The following is a 17,388-nucleotide window of genomic DNA, read 5'->3' on the forward strand; positions in this document are numbered from 1 at the left end:
CACATGTACCCTAAGTATGCTACAGGGATGAAAACAATTATGGTGGTATAGCAGAGCTACAGAGATATCTTATGCAAGTGCCATATAATAAGTGAGAATCCATTTGTTGAAACAACTTCAGTAAGGGATCTTTAGTATTTTTAGTTCCATGTTGAATTTGCTGTATTGGAAAACGTGGTGAGCAATAAAACAAAACTCAGTTGTGCAGGTTGAAACCGTTTTCATATTCAAATTTGTAGAATGTAAATGGTACTGATAAGTAAGGCTTTGATCAGCTGACTTTGTTTGCAGTGTTGAAAATATAAATTTGTCATAAAATCGGGTGCTAAGGATAATGGGGAAAATTTCTCCCATTTTTCATGTTAATGAAATACAATTATTTAACTGCATACAGAGATGTATCAGAGACCTAAAATGCAAACCAAATAAATGGTGTGTTTTTTTCTGTACCTTGGGAGAGGTTAAATTTAGGTACAAAATGATGTGTTACATCATATCAGCAAATCTCGGAGCTGGTTAACTCTAGGCTGCTGTAAGAGATTCCTGATAGCAATCAGTTGTGTATTATAAGTAGGTTGACAGTATCACTTGAACTACATCTGTGTGAACAAGATCTCAACAAGGCAAACTGGGGAAATGGACTTTCAGCATTGGCATATAGATGATACACTCTTGGGAATGGTGAATTACTCAGTTTGTTCTATGAGTGAACTGTGAAGGTCGTCTTCATGCAGGAATAAACTAGATATTTCAGTATTCCCCATTGTATATGTTGATGGATTATTTGTACTGGATTGTTTTGGAACTCTGTTCATGTGTCACCAGCTACATCATTTCCTTTATGACTGTGAAGCATTCATGTTAGTCAGAGGGGAACAGAAACTATGCATATCACAATTTCTGCCACCACAGTAGCATTAATTTAAAAGAGCTGTAATCCAAACCAGACCAAAATATCTCCTGTGAGTTAGCAATGTATTTTCTGCCTTTCTGCATTTTTTTTATCTGTTTCCTTTTCTGCATTTTCTGTCTCAAGCCTGTTCCCCTTGCCCAGAAAGTACCGTTTCTTCCACTCATAACATAAGAACATAAGAATTAGGAACAGGAGTAGGCCATCTAGCCCCTCGAGCCTGCTCCGCCATTCAACAAGATCATGGCTAATCTGGCCGTGGACTCGGCTCCACTTACCCGCCTGCCCCCCTAACCCTTAATTCCCTTATTGGTTAAAAATCTATCTATCTGTGATTTGAATACATTCAATGAGCTAGCCTCAACTGCTTCCTTGGGCAGAGAATTCCACAGATTCACAACCCTCTGGGAGAAGAAATTCCTTCTCAACTCGGTTTTAAATTGGCTCCCCTGTATTTTGAGGCTGTGCCCCCTAGTTCTAGTCTCCCCGACCAGTGGAAACAACCTTTCTGCCTCTATCTTGTCTATCCCTTTCATTATTTTAAATGTTTCTATAAGATCACCCATCATCCTTCTGAACTCCAACGAGTAAAGACCCAGTCTACTCAATCGATCATCATAAGGTAACCCCTTCATCTCCGGACTCAGCCTAGTGAATCGTCTCTGTACCCACTCCAAAGCCAGTATATCCTTCCTTAAGTAAGGTGACCAAAACTGCACGCAGTACTCCAGGTGCGGCCTCACCAATACCCTATACAGTTGCAGAAGGACCTCCCTGCTTTTGTACTCCATTCCTCTCGCAATGAAGGCTAACATTCCATTCGCCTTCCTGATTATCTGCTGCACCTGCAAACTAACTTTTTGGGATTCATGCACAAGGACCCCCAGGTCCCTCTGCACCTCAGCATGTTGTAATTTCTCCCCATTCAAATAATATTCCCTTTTACTGTTTTTTTTTCCCCCAAGGTGGATGACCTCACACTTTTCGACATTGTATTCCATCTGCCAAACCTTAGCCCATTCGCTTAACCTATCTAAATCTCTTTGCAGCCTCCCTGTTTCCTCGAGACAACCTGCTTTCCCACTATTCTTTGTGTCATCTGCAAATTTTGTGACACACTCCTAGCTGCCATTGTTCCTTCTCTGCTCTCTGACTCCTGCTCTGTTTGCATATATGACTCCATTGCTAATGTCATGCAATCATAGCACTAGCATTCCTTCAGTACGAGCACCCTTAATTTCTTTTGCCTTGCAGTGATTAAATCACTGTCCTTTGATTTCCGCCATGGCCTTCATTGGGACACTGTCAATCAGTTTTGAAAGAGCACCTCTTCATGCCTCTCTCAAATCCAGTCAATGGCTAGCATCTTTTAGACCTGATGATTTAACTTCAATCCTTATACTATTGAGATTTTGGATCTCTATCTCCTCTGACTTGAAATGGAACTCCCACAGCTCCCCCATTGCTAACATGGAAATGTCCTGTAATTTTAAATAAAGGCAATAACTGCTGCCAACGAAGTTTGGTTGTTCACTTTGCGACTCGTGGGCTGCGGGGGGGAAAATCTGGGAACGGAGCAGATCTTCGGGGCTCAAGGGCCCTGGGGGAAAAATGGCAGGAACGGAGCCGGTCTCCGGGACTGTAGGAAAAAATGCAGAGAATGGAGCAGGCTTTTGGGACTTGCGGTTTCTGGGTCGGGGTGGGGGGGAGGTGGTGAAGCAGAAGCATCATCATATTAGCTTCCAGATTAATGCACAGAATGCTCCTGTACAGCCTCTGGTTGTTGGAGCTTCCACATTAATGCGCAGATTGCATCTGCGCAGCTTCCGGCCGTTGGCAGCAGTCCTCTGTTTTTCAGAGGTCATCACCACACTGAAAGTTAGTGCATTCTAAAAGGAAAGTATACAACAGGTTGCACAGATTGTGCCATATGTTAAAGTTCCATTTACAAGTATTTTGAAATACTGCCGCTGAAGTTGAGAGAGGTTTATTCGTATACTGGAAATGCCACTTCACATACTGTAGAAACAGTTGTTGTATTGGTGAATAGCAATAATTTACATTGATTGTATTGAGGTGCTGGAGGAAATATACCAGTGCATCATTATTTGTGTTTAAGGTCTTCTGACTTCCAAGGATGTGTGAGGATTGTGGGTCTTTCCAGAACACGCAAGGGAATTGCGCTGTCCACTTCAGCCGTTTATATTACATAATAACAATGTAATAGTTTTATTTGAAGTTCAGTTCGCATATGGGAATTCGTTAAATCAGAGTGAATCCAAACATAAACCTTTTGGAAGGCTCTTTTGGCCTGTACTGAATCCAGTTAATTAATGGTTGCACTATAGTCTTGCCTTTGTTGTCCCAGGATTCATTTGTGGCTGTTGAAAACAAAGCTACTGCGTTGGTATTTTTCTTCAGTTTCAATTAGCTTTTCAAGTACTTTTGAACAAATTGTTTTTATGCAAAATGTGGGGAAATTAATTTGGATTGAATTTAATCTGGATGTTAGTATCAACAGAGCTGAAGAGGTGCTGTTTTACATACACATTAGGATAAGATTGACAACCTAGCCCAAACTGGCAAGGATCCAGGATGTAATCTTGGAAGTGTGTAGAAATTGAGGAAGTATATCTCAAAAACATTTTGTTGTTGAAAATTAGTACAACTCATGAAACATCCAATACAGAAAAGTCAGCTAAAAGGCTGTAATGGACAGAATTATTTTAAATTCAAATTAATTGCACTAAAAAGATTATCACCAGTTTTCCGCTTTGTGTGGGGAGGTACCCAGTGAAAGTTTAGCATTCTCTATTGCTGGGGATGCAAATCAGAGGCAGAATCACACAATTTCTCTCAAACCTTTTGGTTGGCCAGGGTCACAGTGGCAGAAGGGAGGGAGCACATAAATCACAGCTGCAGTCGACATATAGCACAGCAAAAAGAAGTTAAGGGGTTTTAACCTTTGAGTGAAATTGGGAAAGACGGTTGTACAAATCATCATATCACATGAATAGGAAAAAAGAAAAAACTTGCATTTGTATAGCACTTCTCATATCCCCAGGACATCCCAAAGAGCATCATAACCATTGAATTACTTTTGACGTCTAGTCACTATTGTTAAGTTGGCAAACGTAACAGTAAATTTGCACACAGAAAGGTCCCATAAATAACGAGCAGTTACTTTCTTTTGGTGGTGTTGTTTGAGTGATAAATGTTCTTTTAATATTGTCATGGGATTTTTTTATGATGACCTGAACAGGTAGGTGGTGTTGACCGATGCATCTGAACGTTGACATTTGCAACAATGCAGCAATTCCACAGTATTGCATTGCGTATTGGTCTAGGTTGTACTCTAGCCTGGAGTAGGGCTTAAACCCACACCCTTCTGACACCGAGGCATGACTTCTGCCACGGAGCCAAGCTGAAAAGAAATCTTGAATATCTTCTTGCCTTGTTTGTTTACTGACTTCCTCGATTCTGAGGGACTGCCGATGATGATGATGATATCAGATATACTGCACATTGCGCAATCCTGCATTTGGTTTTGGATTTGCAACAGTGCAAAATGTTCATGATACCTGGAACCATTAGGATTTGGCTTCAGTACGTGTCTCACATCTCTAACGTCACAACAGTTGCTGTATACTGACAGAACAGTCTGTTCGTTGTTAATGAAGAAATTATCTGGTGTGGTGAAGGCAACATCATTTGTGCTGCCTGTTCACATAGCTCTCAATGCATGTACCATCCAAACGAATCCTGCAGTGCAACTGCAGCGTAATATACAGTTAGAGTGGAAGTGTGCACTTGTGTTGTAGCAATATTGTAAACATAGTGTGTATCTTTCAAGAGCATATGCAAAGTGCATTCTTGTTACCTTCAGCTTTTTAAAATTTAAGTAATTGCTGATTTTGATTATCAGGATAAATAATTCACTGAATTGACCCTTAACTATATTTTTGGTGAATAAAATGTTTAAGAATTTCTATGAAGGATATAAAGTACTTGTTACTTTACTTCAAATTTGCCTGAACATATTGCTTTTGTATTAGCATGTTGTTTGCCTTAATAATAAAACAATGGCTCGGATTTTCCTCTCTGCGGCCTTCACCTCACGTACAGTTGCCTACAGACTTTTTGCAGGCTTGTCAGCAGAGATTTCTGCTAATCTGGCGACTGTTTCAAGGTCGGTAACTCTCTACAGTGGATCTGTGGCGTCTGAGCAGGTAAAGCAACAGCGAGGTTGTTCAACCAATCAGATTTACGAATCTGCACTGAGTCACGCAGAGTCTAAACCAAGAAGTAAAAAACAGGAATTATAAATTATATTTAAATCATGAACGGAAGCAAAGTAAAGATTAGGAAATACTGATGGGATTAAGGGAGAGATAAAAGAGACAGACAGAAAAAACTTTAAAAAATGATTTACTTAAAAAAATCTCCAAAACTAATTTTCTTCTGAGGGAATGAGACTCCATACTTGTAAAATTATTTTTCAGGGCCATAGGGATTGTTCAGCAGTAATTATCACTTATTACTTAATTATTCCTGAATGCACTTGCCCTAACTTTTCAGCCATTTTTAGTGCAGAACTAGTGGGTAATTTACTCCAACTTCACACCATTACAGTAATTTCAGTGCCAGGTTTATCGGCAAGGTCGGTAAGAGGGTTCCGTGTGCAGGTGCAGGGTATCTCTGACAGCAACTTCTGGACTTCCTGCACAGCTGCGGATGCCAGAAGTTATTAGGTTTACCCTGTAATAACAGCAAGCACGATGGCCTCGTCGTTATTATTACAGCTAAATCCGGACCAATAGTATTGAAATGCAGTTATTGGGACACAAACCGTTAATAAACTGTCTCTCTGTTGGGACCATTATAGTTTCTTGCATAAAGGTTTTGTTTCAAATGTATTCTCCAACAGCCAGTAACAGTGTGCATCTTTTGTTCTCTTCTAGGGATTCTTTATTACAGTGTCAACAGAATCCATTCTGAAAGTGGCAACTCATGTCTCTGAAAGCAATAAGATCTTGGGCCTAAATCTATCTGCCCCATTCATCTCTCAGTTTTTTAAAGAGGACCTGATGAAAATTATCCCTTACGTTGATATCCTATTTGGAAACGAGACGGTTTGTTGTTTTTTTTTATAAATGTAGTGGATTTTAATCAATAGTTAATGCAGGTTAATTGGAAAGTCAGCACTCATTACATGATTAAAGACAGTCATGCTCTCTTTACTAATTTTCTACAGAGTGGAACTGTTGAGTGACAGTCACAATGAATTTGCTTTGAATCATTTCAATACATTTTGAAGTAATTTAAGTGTAGATCAGGACTCTGATTACATACTTAAATTATACCAGAAAAGTTTTCCTTTAACGTTTCAAGCTTAAACTGTTAATTCTAGGATTTATGTTATTGTTTAGGAGTCCAATATTAGACTGCCTAAGTCATAGAACCATGCAAGTTTACAGCACAGCAGGATTTCTAGTATACCGTGTCCTAGCTGATTCTTTTTTAACAGCAATTCAAAACCAATCCCACATGGCTGCCCAGTATTGAGCTGCTAGATCTGTTCTGAATCTATCCCATTTAGTACGGTGATAGTGCCACACAATACGATGGAGGGTGTCCTCAGTGTGAAGATGGGATTATGTAACATGTTGATTAGCGCAATTAGGTAGCATATCAGAGCTGAGGTCGATCCGTCCAGTTTTTTTATTCTTATTCTTTTTCGTAGTGGTTGTATACAACTGAGTGGCTTGCTAGGTCACTTAAGAGTCAACCACATTGCTGTGAGTCTGGAGTCATATATAGGTCAGACCGGTAAGGATGGCGGATTTCCTTCCCTAAAGGGCATTAGTGAACCAGATGTTCTTTTACGACAATTCGTGATGTTTCATGGTTACAATTACTGATACTAGCTTTTTATTTAATTAAATGAATTTAACTTCCCCGGCTGCCGTGGTGAGATTTGAACTCATGTCTCTGGATCATTTGTCCAGGCCTCTGGATTACTGCTCCAGCGACATTACCACTATGCTACCATTCCCTGAAATTCTGTAACATGTTGATAAGCACAATTCGGTGCTAAGAGGCTGCAGGGTGACTTGGACAGGTTAGGTGAGTCAGCAAATGCATGGCAGATGCAGTAGAATGTGGATAAATGTGAGGTTATCCACTTTGGTGGCAAAAACATGAAGGCAGAATATTATCTGAATGGCAGCAGATTAGGAAAAGGGGTGTCATGCTACATCAGTCATTGAAATTTGGCATGCAGGTACAGCAGGCGGTGAAGAAGGCAAATGGTATGTTAGCCTTCATAGTTAGGGGATTTGAGTATAGGAGCAGGGAGGTCTTACTGCAGTTGTACAGGACCTTGGTGAGGCCTCACCTGGAATATTGTGTTCAGTTTTGGTCTCCTAATCTGAGGAAGGACGTTCTTGCTATTGAGGGAGTGCAGCGAAAATTCACCAGACTGAGTCCTGGTTTGGCAGGACTGACATATGAGGAGAGACTGGATCGATTGGGCCTGTATTTAGTGGAGTTTTAGAAGAATGAGAGGGGATCTCATAGAAACATATAAAATACTGACAGGACTGGACAGGTTAGATGCAGGAAGAATGTTCCCGATGTTGGGGAAGTTCAGAACCAGGGGACACAGTCTAAGGATAAGGGGTAAGCCATTTAGGACCGAGATGAGGAAAAACGTCTTCACTGAGAGTTGTTAACCTGTGAAATTCTCTACCGCACAGAGTTGTTGATGCCAGTTCGATATATTCAAAAGGGAGTTAGATATGGTCCTTACATCTAAAGGGATCAAGGGGTATGGAGAGAAAGCAGGAACGGGGTACTGAGGTGATGATCAGCCATGATCTTATTGAATGGTGGTGCAGGCTCGAAGGGCCGAATGGCCTACTGCTGCACCTATTTTCTATGTTTCTACTGGCTCGCTCTTTCCCCATAATACCTTATTGTCCTCTGCTTCAAATATTTATTACATTTTCCTTTAGAAGATGCATTGGTCTGTGCCTCAATCGCTCCCTGTGGCAAAGCTTCCCACGCTCCCACCATGTAAAGAAGTTTCTATTAATCACTCGCATTGTGACAATTTTAAATGGATAACTCCTCGTCACTGACTCCCCAATCAGAGGAAATAGTCTTGCCTTATTCCATCTATCAAAACCCTTCTCCGTTCCAGTGGAAATAGTTCCAGTATCTCATCTTTCCTCATGACTATAATTTCCTAATCGGGCATCATGCTCACGAATCTATGCTGTACGTTCTCTATGGCCTAAAAGCCCTTTCTATAATGGGGCGATCAAAACAGCAAACGGACCTAGCCAATGTTTTATACCAATTTATAATTGGACCTGAATTTGCGGTCGGCCGACCCGCGAAACACCTTATGAGCTTACCCCCTGGCTCCAAAGCTGCAGATAGTTCAGGTTCTGGGCCTCCATGCAGAATGGCCCATGGATCCCAGGGATGCAACCGGTTCAGAAGCGACCCTGGGATGACGTGGACTAAGCCCTTGAATGAGAGAGGCAGATTCCATTTCTGAATAGAATCCCCAATGAACTCTAATGGAATACCCAAATAATTAAGCAATTTAGACAACTCTAATAAATATAAATGTTCTGATTTTCAAATTCAATTAAAAGCCCCTTTATTACAGGAAATACAATAACATGTTAATTTTTTGAAAAATAATTTTAAACATTTGCATAAACTAATTTTAAATGTTTGTGCGTCATTTTTAATTTTTACATTTTTAATTTACAATTTATAATCACCCTTATGCTGGTGAAAGCCGCCCTTCACCTGCTTTTACTAGCCGTAAGAGATTCGTGAGCAATTGCTGGGCATTAGTTGGGCAAATAGCCCAACTCTGCGCCAGCGAAAGTGATTTTCTAGTCTGTTCGGATGATCTGTCAAGATGTACCTTGACATCACAAATTCCGGGTTTTCACTCGTGCGGGAACCCAGAGCTTGCAGAGCATTTCAGAAGGCTTTCGATAGTGTGTGCCATCAAAGACACCGTAAATTCTGGCGCATTACTTTGTCACTCTTGTACTCTGACAATATTTTTAAAGACCAAAATAGTGTTCGTCTTTTGTATGGTTTTATCTACCTGCACTTGCACTTAAGAATTATATATTTGAATCTTACGTTTCTTCTTTTCATCCATATCCTTCAGTATCTTTCCATTGAGTGTATGTTCCCATTCCTCGTTTTTCCTTCCAAAATATATTGACTCAAATATATCCACACTAAATTGTATCTGCCCGTTCCACTAATACTATGTATTTTCCTGAAGTCTTTTACAGTACACATTGCTAAACGCCAAAATTTCCATCCATCAACTAAATTTCTATCCATGTTACTGAATTCTTCTTGTACCATACGCCTGAATTTTTGTAACAAGCCTCTTGTGCAGCACTTGATCAAACGTCTTCTAAAAATCTATATGAGCTGCATCTACTGTTCAGTTTCTCACTTATTTAAAAAAAAACTTACATTTGTCAAACGCAATTTACTTTTAAGTCAAATTTGACAAAACAGTTAATTCAATACACTTTGTAGATGTAGCATGATGTAGTTAAGTTACTACCTCTTCCAGTGGCATCCATTAACAGAATAGTAACACTATTTTATGTTTTATTTTCATTTTATATTGACAATGTATCCAGTTTTTCTAGACTATTACATTGTAGTACTATTATAATCACTTGCAAATTACAAAAATATCAAATATGCAAAACAATATTTTATGAAGTAATGGTGCATTTCCTGAACTATTGGACTATTGAAAAGAAATTAAAATAAATTCTTTATTGATCATTTACATCTTAATGCACCAAATTCTTAGATTGTCACTCTCAATTCGATGAACATAAAAGTGATGATAAGCATACAATGGCAGTAACAGTTTGATGCAGTGTTGAGAAATATTCAAGCTGAATGCTTTAGTGATAAAATTGCTGTGAAATTATAAACTGTCACTGTTAACATTAGCTGCTGCTGCAATTTTGCGGGGACTTAGATTTCATTGACAATTAGATGGTGATGTACACTTGCTATCTGACTTATGTGACAAGAAAATGGTGCACATATGCATGAAAGTCTTGTGCAAGATGTGGCAATAGGGAGGAAATGGCAATTAATAACGTTTTCAGACATTTAAAAACACTTGGAGGGTGGGGGAAATGACAGAAGGCAGCATATGGGATTTACTTTGTTGGTAAGATTATCCATAATGTTAAAGGCGAATGTTTTCAGCAAAATAGCTCATGATCAGTTCGGAACTATATTCCCCATTTTTGATAGGAAAATTGCAGTAACACTGATCACATCAATTCTTTGTACTTTTAATTCAGTTGTCATTTCCCACCTACCCCCCAGCTTTTGCAACTATCTCAACTTCAGTATGCTAGAATTTGTTTTGTTAAATAAGTACTTTGAGATTACACCTATTGCTCTGACATGTCGTAATCTTTGAGAATGACCAATTCTGAAATTCCTTTTGCTCACCAGCTCACATGATTAGCAGGTTAGGGGGTGAGAAAACAAATTTAGGTGTGAGACAATGCATACAATTTTTTTTTTTACAAAGATGAATTTCTGCCTGAAGTAGATTAAATATGTTGTGTTGGTGAAGGATCTTGCTGGGCAACTGTCCTCAAAGATTTGAGTTCTATCATTCAGTGTTATACGTTGTGCCCCACTTTCTGGAAACAACAAATTGGGATTGCAATATTTTGGCCCTGTTACTGACCTGTGTGCTCTTTTAGCACTACTTCCCTGCTGAAATTGTGGAATTAATCCTACATTATATTACAGATACTTTTTATGCTTTCCAAATTATTCTCAACTGAAATTCAGACACTAGTGTTGTTCTTCCTATGTCTGCATGCATTGGAACTGTGTCACAGTTCCCATTTTATTTCATCTCTACTTGCATATCTCTTAGGTCAGTGAATCACAAACCATTCCATAGCCAAGAGCAGACAGGTGATGTTTCCCAGTCTTTGCCAATTGGTATGCTTGAGTTGTCTATTTGGAGGTGTACGAGAACAATGTAATTTGATTGTACTTTTGATTGTCCCTCCCTCTGCTAGCTTTTTCAAAATGTCATTTCGCGGAACCTTAGCTAAGGTGAAGAAGTTGCAGTATGGAATCGTGTGCATCAACTTGCCATTCTATGGCCTGGAATGCTGGGGCACTTGTGTAGTAGAGCACTACCATGTTTTAAAATAATAAAACTGCTTAGTATCAAAGATTCAAGGGAGCTTAAGCGATAGATCAAAATAGGTGGTAGCATTTGTGAAACTTAGTATGGAGAATGATGAATAACCCATTACTGTACTACATGCAAGGAATAACTGAAGAGTATCCTATTTATTTAGTTACTTGTGGTCCAAATCATAAATACGCTATTTTCAAAAAGGTTTTCTTGACGTGCTTTGATATTGTACAAGGATTCCTGCGGTGATTAATAATCTATAGTGTGTGAGTCATCATTTGACTTGGCAATGTACTAATAAGAGAGTCACAAGGAAAGAAAATCGATTATTGCATCCAGGGAGCTCTGGGAAAAGGATAGGTTCATCCAGAGTATCAAATTTAATATGGCATGTGAGAGATATATTGGTTAGCAATGTGATCTGTAAAAATTGTTCATTTCAGGCAGCAGTATGACAAAATTACTACTTGTCTTGAGTTCCATTCACTGACAACTGAATACCAATTCAGTTTTAATCTTGAGCGAGCCATTGCCTTTCTTGACATTAATAAATAAAATTCCAAAGTTCCCATGCAGTCCAGCTGACTTGTTCTGAGCTGTAACTCCATGGCCCCGAAGTTGGTGGACTTATCGGCCGCTGCTGCTGACTCCCGGCGAGTTTTCTGGGCGGTCTCCCCTCCGATCGAGTTTGGTGGAGACCTCCCGCCGGCGGGGAGGGAAGACCGCTGGGGACTGTGTCCTCTCGCCCACCGAGCTGCCAGTTTGGTCCTGGTGGGAGTCCGCTGCAGCAGGGGGAAGAACCGCCGCGTGGAGGCAGGTCGAACCTCAACGGTAATTAAGAAGACCTGCAAAAAAAAAAGGTTCGTAAACGTCTTTATTTTTTTTCCAGTGATTTAGGTGGATAGGTGCCATGAAAGTTTTCCAGTGTTTTCTTTTTTTTTTTTTTTGAAAATTTTAAATTTTATATATTCCTCCCTCCCTGGGCCCGACTCAGTCCTCGGCGGTACTTTGCCGAGGATTGCATTTGCCGCCGAGATTGGGAGCTGCCGCCCAGATTCGGGGCGTACGTTGCTTTTTTGCTGCCAGGCTGTCTTTCCAGGACTTTTTCATGAAACTCCCGCCCAAAGTCCTGTCCGGTATCTCAGCGGTCCTTTGGGCAGAACTTAGCTTCCACCAAGTTCGGGGTCCATATCCCTTAATACCCTAGTCTAGCAAAAATCTATCGATCTCAGATTTAAAATGATTAAATGAGCGAGCATCTGCTGCTATTTGTGGGAGGGTGTTCTGCACTTCTGACACTCTTTGCATGAAGTGTTTCCCAACTTCTTTCCAGACTGGCCTAGCTCTAAATTTAATTATGTCTCCTTGTCCTAGACTCTTTCGCACCCCCACCCCATTTCCATGGGAAAAAGTCTCTATCAATTCCTTTAAAAGTCCAAAAAGATCAACAAAATATATTCCAGGGGAGAGATCTCCTGATAATTTAACCCTTGGAGCCTTAGTAATATTCTGGTGAATCTGAACTGCACTCCTTCCAAGGCCAATATAGCATTTCTAAAATGCAGGGCCTAGAACTGTAAACAGTGCTTAAGATGTGGTCTAACCAGTGCTTTGTCTATCTGGTGCAAAACTTCCTCTTTATACTCCAGCCCTTTAGCTCTCAACACTAACATTCCATTTGCCTTTTTGATTATTTTTTGTTCCTGACCACTAGAGTTTCATGATCTGTGTACATGGACACAATTCTCTTTGGACCTCCAATGTTCCTAGCTAGTCACCATTTAAATAATACTCTGATCAATCCTTTGTGGTCCAAAATGGATCACCTCACACTTATCTGCATTGAAATCCATCTGCCACATTTTTGCCCACTCACTTAATCGATCAATGTCTCTTTGCAATTTTATGCTCCCATCTATTTTGCTACCAATCTTTGTCTCATTGGCAAACTTGGATATATGGCCCTCTATTATCTTATCTAAGTCATTCATAAATATAATGAATAGTTGTGTCCCCAGCACAGATCCTTTTGGGATCTGCACTAGTCACTTCCAATTCCAGAACATCCATTATCCCTGCCCTTTGTCTTCTACCACCTAACCAATCTCCTAACCAGATCAATAATTTGCCTTCAATTCCATGAGCTTTAATTTTAGCTAACAGTCTCTGATATGGAATCTTATCAATGCCTTTTGGAGGTCCATGAAAACTATAGCCACCACCTCCAAGTCACACATCATCCTGACTTGTTAATATATTGCCATTCCTTCATCATTGCTGAATCAAAATCCTGGAACTCCCTACCTAATAGCATTGTTGAAATACTTTCACACGGACTGCAGCAGTTCAAGAAGGCGGCTCACCAACACCACCTCAAGGGCAATTAGGGATGGGCATTAAATGCTGGCCTTTCCAGCAATGCCTATTTCCCGTGAATGAATTTTTTTTTAATCCATAGACATTCCCCTGTATGCTACTTTAGTTACATCCTCAAAAACAATCCAATTAGGTACATTAGACATGACCTACCCTTTACAAATCCATTTTGGCTCTCTCGAACCATCTCAAATTTCTTTAAGTGCTCAGTCGCTCTGTCCTTAATTATACATTCAAATAACTTACTCACAACAGATGTAAGACTAACAGATCTATAATTTCCTGTTTTTTCTCTTTCTTAAATAATGGAGTTATATTTGCAATTTTCCAACCTAAAGGGACAATTCCTGAATCGAGAGAGCTTTGAAAGATTATGGCCAAAGCATCTGCAGTTTCCTTACCTACTTCCTTTAAAACCCTGGGATGGACACCATCAGATCCTGGGGACTTATCAGTCTTTCGTGCCATTGTTTTTTCTAATACAGTTTTCTTGCTTACGTTAACTTTCGTGAGTTCCAGTCCCTGATTCATTATTACTTTCCCAGGAATGTCAGGTATATTATCCTATTCCTCTACTGTGAGGCCTGAAATAAAATATTTATTCAACAAGTCTCCCATTTCCTTATTATCATATGCAATATTACCCACATCTGTTTTTAAACGGTCTAAATTATCCTTGACTACATTTTTTCTTCTAATATAACTGTAAAAGCTTTTTGTGTTAATCTTGATATCCTTGCAAGTTTCTTCAGTGGTATCTACTATCCTCAGCTAAAATAATGCTTAATATAGCTTTCGGGTCTGGAAGTGATAACGCCAGGATTGTTGTCTTTAACAACAGTAAATACCTTTATTATATGAGCAATTGCTTTTCCTTAGTACAGTGCACTCTGGGGTCCATTCGGCCACTGTAATTTCATTTGGGTTTATAAGATGCACAATAAACTTTCCACAGAAATTTGGCTTCAATTTTCATATACTGTAAACGTAGCTTTTATGAGCCAGAAATCTCTGGAAAATTTTAAGACTACAACCAGTGTTGCCAAGGTTTACAATTTATGATGCATGTGACTTTTTAGTGTACTTGTAATCTCATTTCTTAACATTTTGGTCATTTTTTTGTGATTTTTTTAAACATTAACTCAAATTCATCTGAGCAAAGGAAGTCAGTGTTGTGGAGTAAAATAATGTTTTCTTACTTTCACTGCCTAGTATTGACATCACTGTTCCAGACAATTTGTAGCATTGCCAGATGCAAACTAAATCTGCCTGTAATCTGCTTCCAAAGAGCACTTTAACCCCAGTCTAAGAGCAAACCCTGTGATATCAGTGTGACATTTTTACATTTCTCATCTGTTGCTGTTGTCTCTGAGTGAGATTGCCAATGTGTGAGACGGCAAAACACTGATTGCAGGTTGAGCAATCTCCTTGTATGCTCAATCTTACTTCGGACATTTAACTACCAGCAAAGAGGAGAGGCTTTCATCATATTAGCCTGGGTGGATTCAAATCTGCATTCAAGCAGTGATTAGAACTATATTCTAACCTGTTGTACTATCTAATTGCTGTTAGACTGCGTTATATGCATTTGAATGCATAAATAACAAAATACGACACTTGAAACTTAACTGGACCAGCCGCATAAATACTGTGGGTGCAAGAGCAGGTCAGAGGCTGGGTATTCTGCAGCGAGGGACTCACCTCCTGACTCCCCAAAGTCTTTCCACTATCTACAAGGCACAAGTCAGGAGTGTGATGGAATACTCTCCACTTGGCTGGATGAGTGCAGCTCCAACAACACTAAAGAAGCTCGACACCATAAAGGACAAAGCAGCCCGCTTGATCGGCATCCTGTTCACTACCTTAAACATTCACTCCCTCCACCACCGCGCACTGTGGCTGCAGTGTGTACCTTTTAGAAGATGCACTGCAGCAACTCGCCAAGGCTTATTCGACAGCACCTCCCAAACCTGCGACCTCTACTACCGAGAAGGACAACGGCAGCAGACGCATGGGAACACCATCACCTGCAAGCTCCCCCCCCCCAAGTCTCTCTCCGTCCTGCCCTGGAAATATATCACCGTTCCTTCATCGTCGCTGGGTCAAAATCCTGGAACTCCCTCCCGAACAGCACTGCGGGAGTACTTTAACCACATGGACTGCTGCGGTTCAAGAAGGCGGCTCATTACCAATTTCTCACGGGTGATTAGGGATGGGCAATAAATGCTGGCCTTGTCAGCAGCACTTGCATCCCATGAACGAATAAAAAAAGGATCAGTTTAAATAATAGTAAAAATAAGATGAGCGATAAATATTCATTACTAATGTGGCGTGTAAAGGGCGAGTGCTCAAAAATATTGAAATCTATATTTCGCTTTGCATTTCGCACATGAGAAAATGCATGCTGCGTCCATAGGTCACAAATCATATTATTTGGCTCAAATTTCATGTTGACTTTAAAAAACAAAACACATTCACTGCACTTCTTTATCTTTCTACAAAATCTCCAATCATATCATGGACAAGTGCATGAAAATCATGGTGACCAAAACCCAGGACAAGGATAGAAGCTCTGGAAAGGAGGCAGAAAGCAAGCCCAATGCGACATAACTTGAGCAATAACATTTTCAGAGAAAATGCTGGTTTCTCTTGCAGAATACAGCTGCCTTTAATTTCATGTATGACATGCAGCAATTATTTTTGGGTGGAGAGGGATTGCTCTGTCTTGTAAGCGTGATTGCTCTCCTTGATTCCTTAGTTTGCTTCTTGCTATCAGAAGACCTTGTGCACTCCCTGTGTTTGTCACAGCGATAATCACTGGTACACATGGCCCTACCTTGTATCTTTGTACATAAGCATATCCACTATCAGCAGATCATCTTCACCGTCTTTCCAGTCTTTTGATGTGTATGAAGTGTGTCAAAGAGCTTGTAACTTTCACTTATTATTGGGAATAGCTATTTTTGATTCTGTTCTAGCTTGGTTAAGTTACTTGAATTACCCCGATGGGTCCTATCATTCATCTAGAAATTGCTGAAACCTGTAGTTTCCACGGCACCAAATGAGGTGCTTTGACCCAAATAGCAATTAACCGCATATGAGCTCAGCTGGCTATTCAACTGCTACAGGCATCACTGTAAAACCCAATCCCTTGTTCACCCATTGACCACATACATTCACTTTCCACAAGTTACTGGATACTGACCAAGACCAGACCTAATTTCTTTTCCCTAACTCAAGGTCACTGTCGGTACCACTGTCTCACTGAAATGAACTAACTCATCTGAACTACGGGGGAAGCTACAAAGAACGTAAGAAATAGGAGCAGGAGTAGGCCATTTGGTCCATCGAGTCTGCTTCGTCATTCAATAAGATCATGGCTGATCTGATCCTTGCCTCAACTCCACTTCCCCGCCCGCTCCCATAACCCTTGACTCCCTTATCATTCAAAAATCTATAAGCACAAGACGTGTTCCCATTTATTAAAATCAAATATATTTTCACTAATGGCCCAGTTTTTGTTTGGCCAGACTATTTCAACTTGAAAAATTGAATGAGAGGACAGTGAAATGGCCATTCAGTCTATCTTGCTTGCTACTTCATTTAGGTTCTTGTTAACAAACCACACAGACCATTGCATCCTCTTCCTACCATACATCCACATCGTTCCACTCCCTAATGTGTAGCAACATTATTTAAATCTTCTAAATATTTCAGACAGAACTTCAGGTTGCTTTTTTGTTTGAATTGAGGTTTAGATTTTGTAGTGGTACTTCACAACAGGATTTTTTCTCATTTAAAGAGCAAAAGCCCTGATCCTTGTTTCACAGTATTCCACAGACACCAAAACATA

General features: G+C 40.0%; 2 protein-coding genes across 8 annotated transcripts in view; one reads left to right on the top strand and one right to left on the bottom strand.

Annotated features, from left to right (window-relative positions):
- Positions 1 to 17,388, bottom strand: part of LOC139234881 (erlin-1-like) — an 843,171-nt gene that overhangs the window by 612,469 nt on the left and 213,314 nt on the right. The window lies entirely within an intron of this gene.
- Positions 1 to 17,388, top strand: part of LOC139234878 (adenosine kinase-like) — a 274,129-nt gene that overhangs the window by 206,832 nt on the left and 49,909 nt on the right. For 5 of the 7 annotated variants that reach the window (XM_070865696.1, XM_070865692.1, XM_070865693.1 and 2 more), the window contains one exon: positions 5,872 to 6,042. The exons of the other annotated variants lie outside the window; for them this stretch is intronic. In XM_070865696.1, coding sequence (XP_070721797.1) covers positions 5,872 to 6,042 — 171 coding nt within the window. The remainder of the gene's footprint in view (positions 1 to 5,871; positions 6,043 to 17,388) is intronic. 7 annotated transcript variants of the gene reach the window in all.

Source organism: Pristiophorus japonicus, chromosome 22 (assembly GCF_044704955.1).
Source record: "Pristiophorus japonicus isolate sPriJap1 chromosome 22, sPriJap1.hap1, whole genome shotgun sequence".
NCBI lineage: Eukaryota > Metazoa > Chordata > Chondrichthyes > Pristiophoridae > Pristiophorus > Pristiophorus japonicus.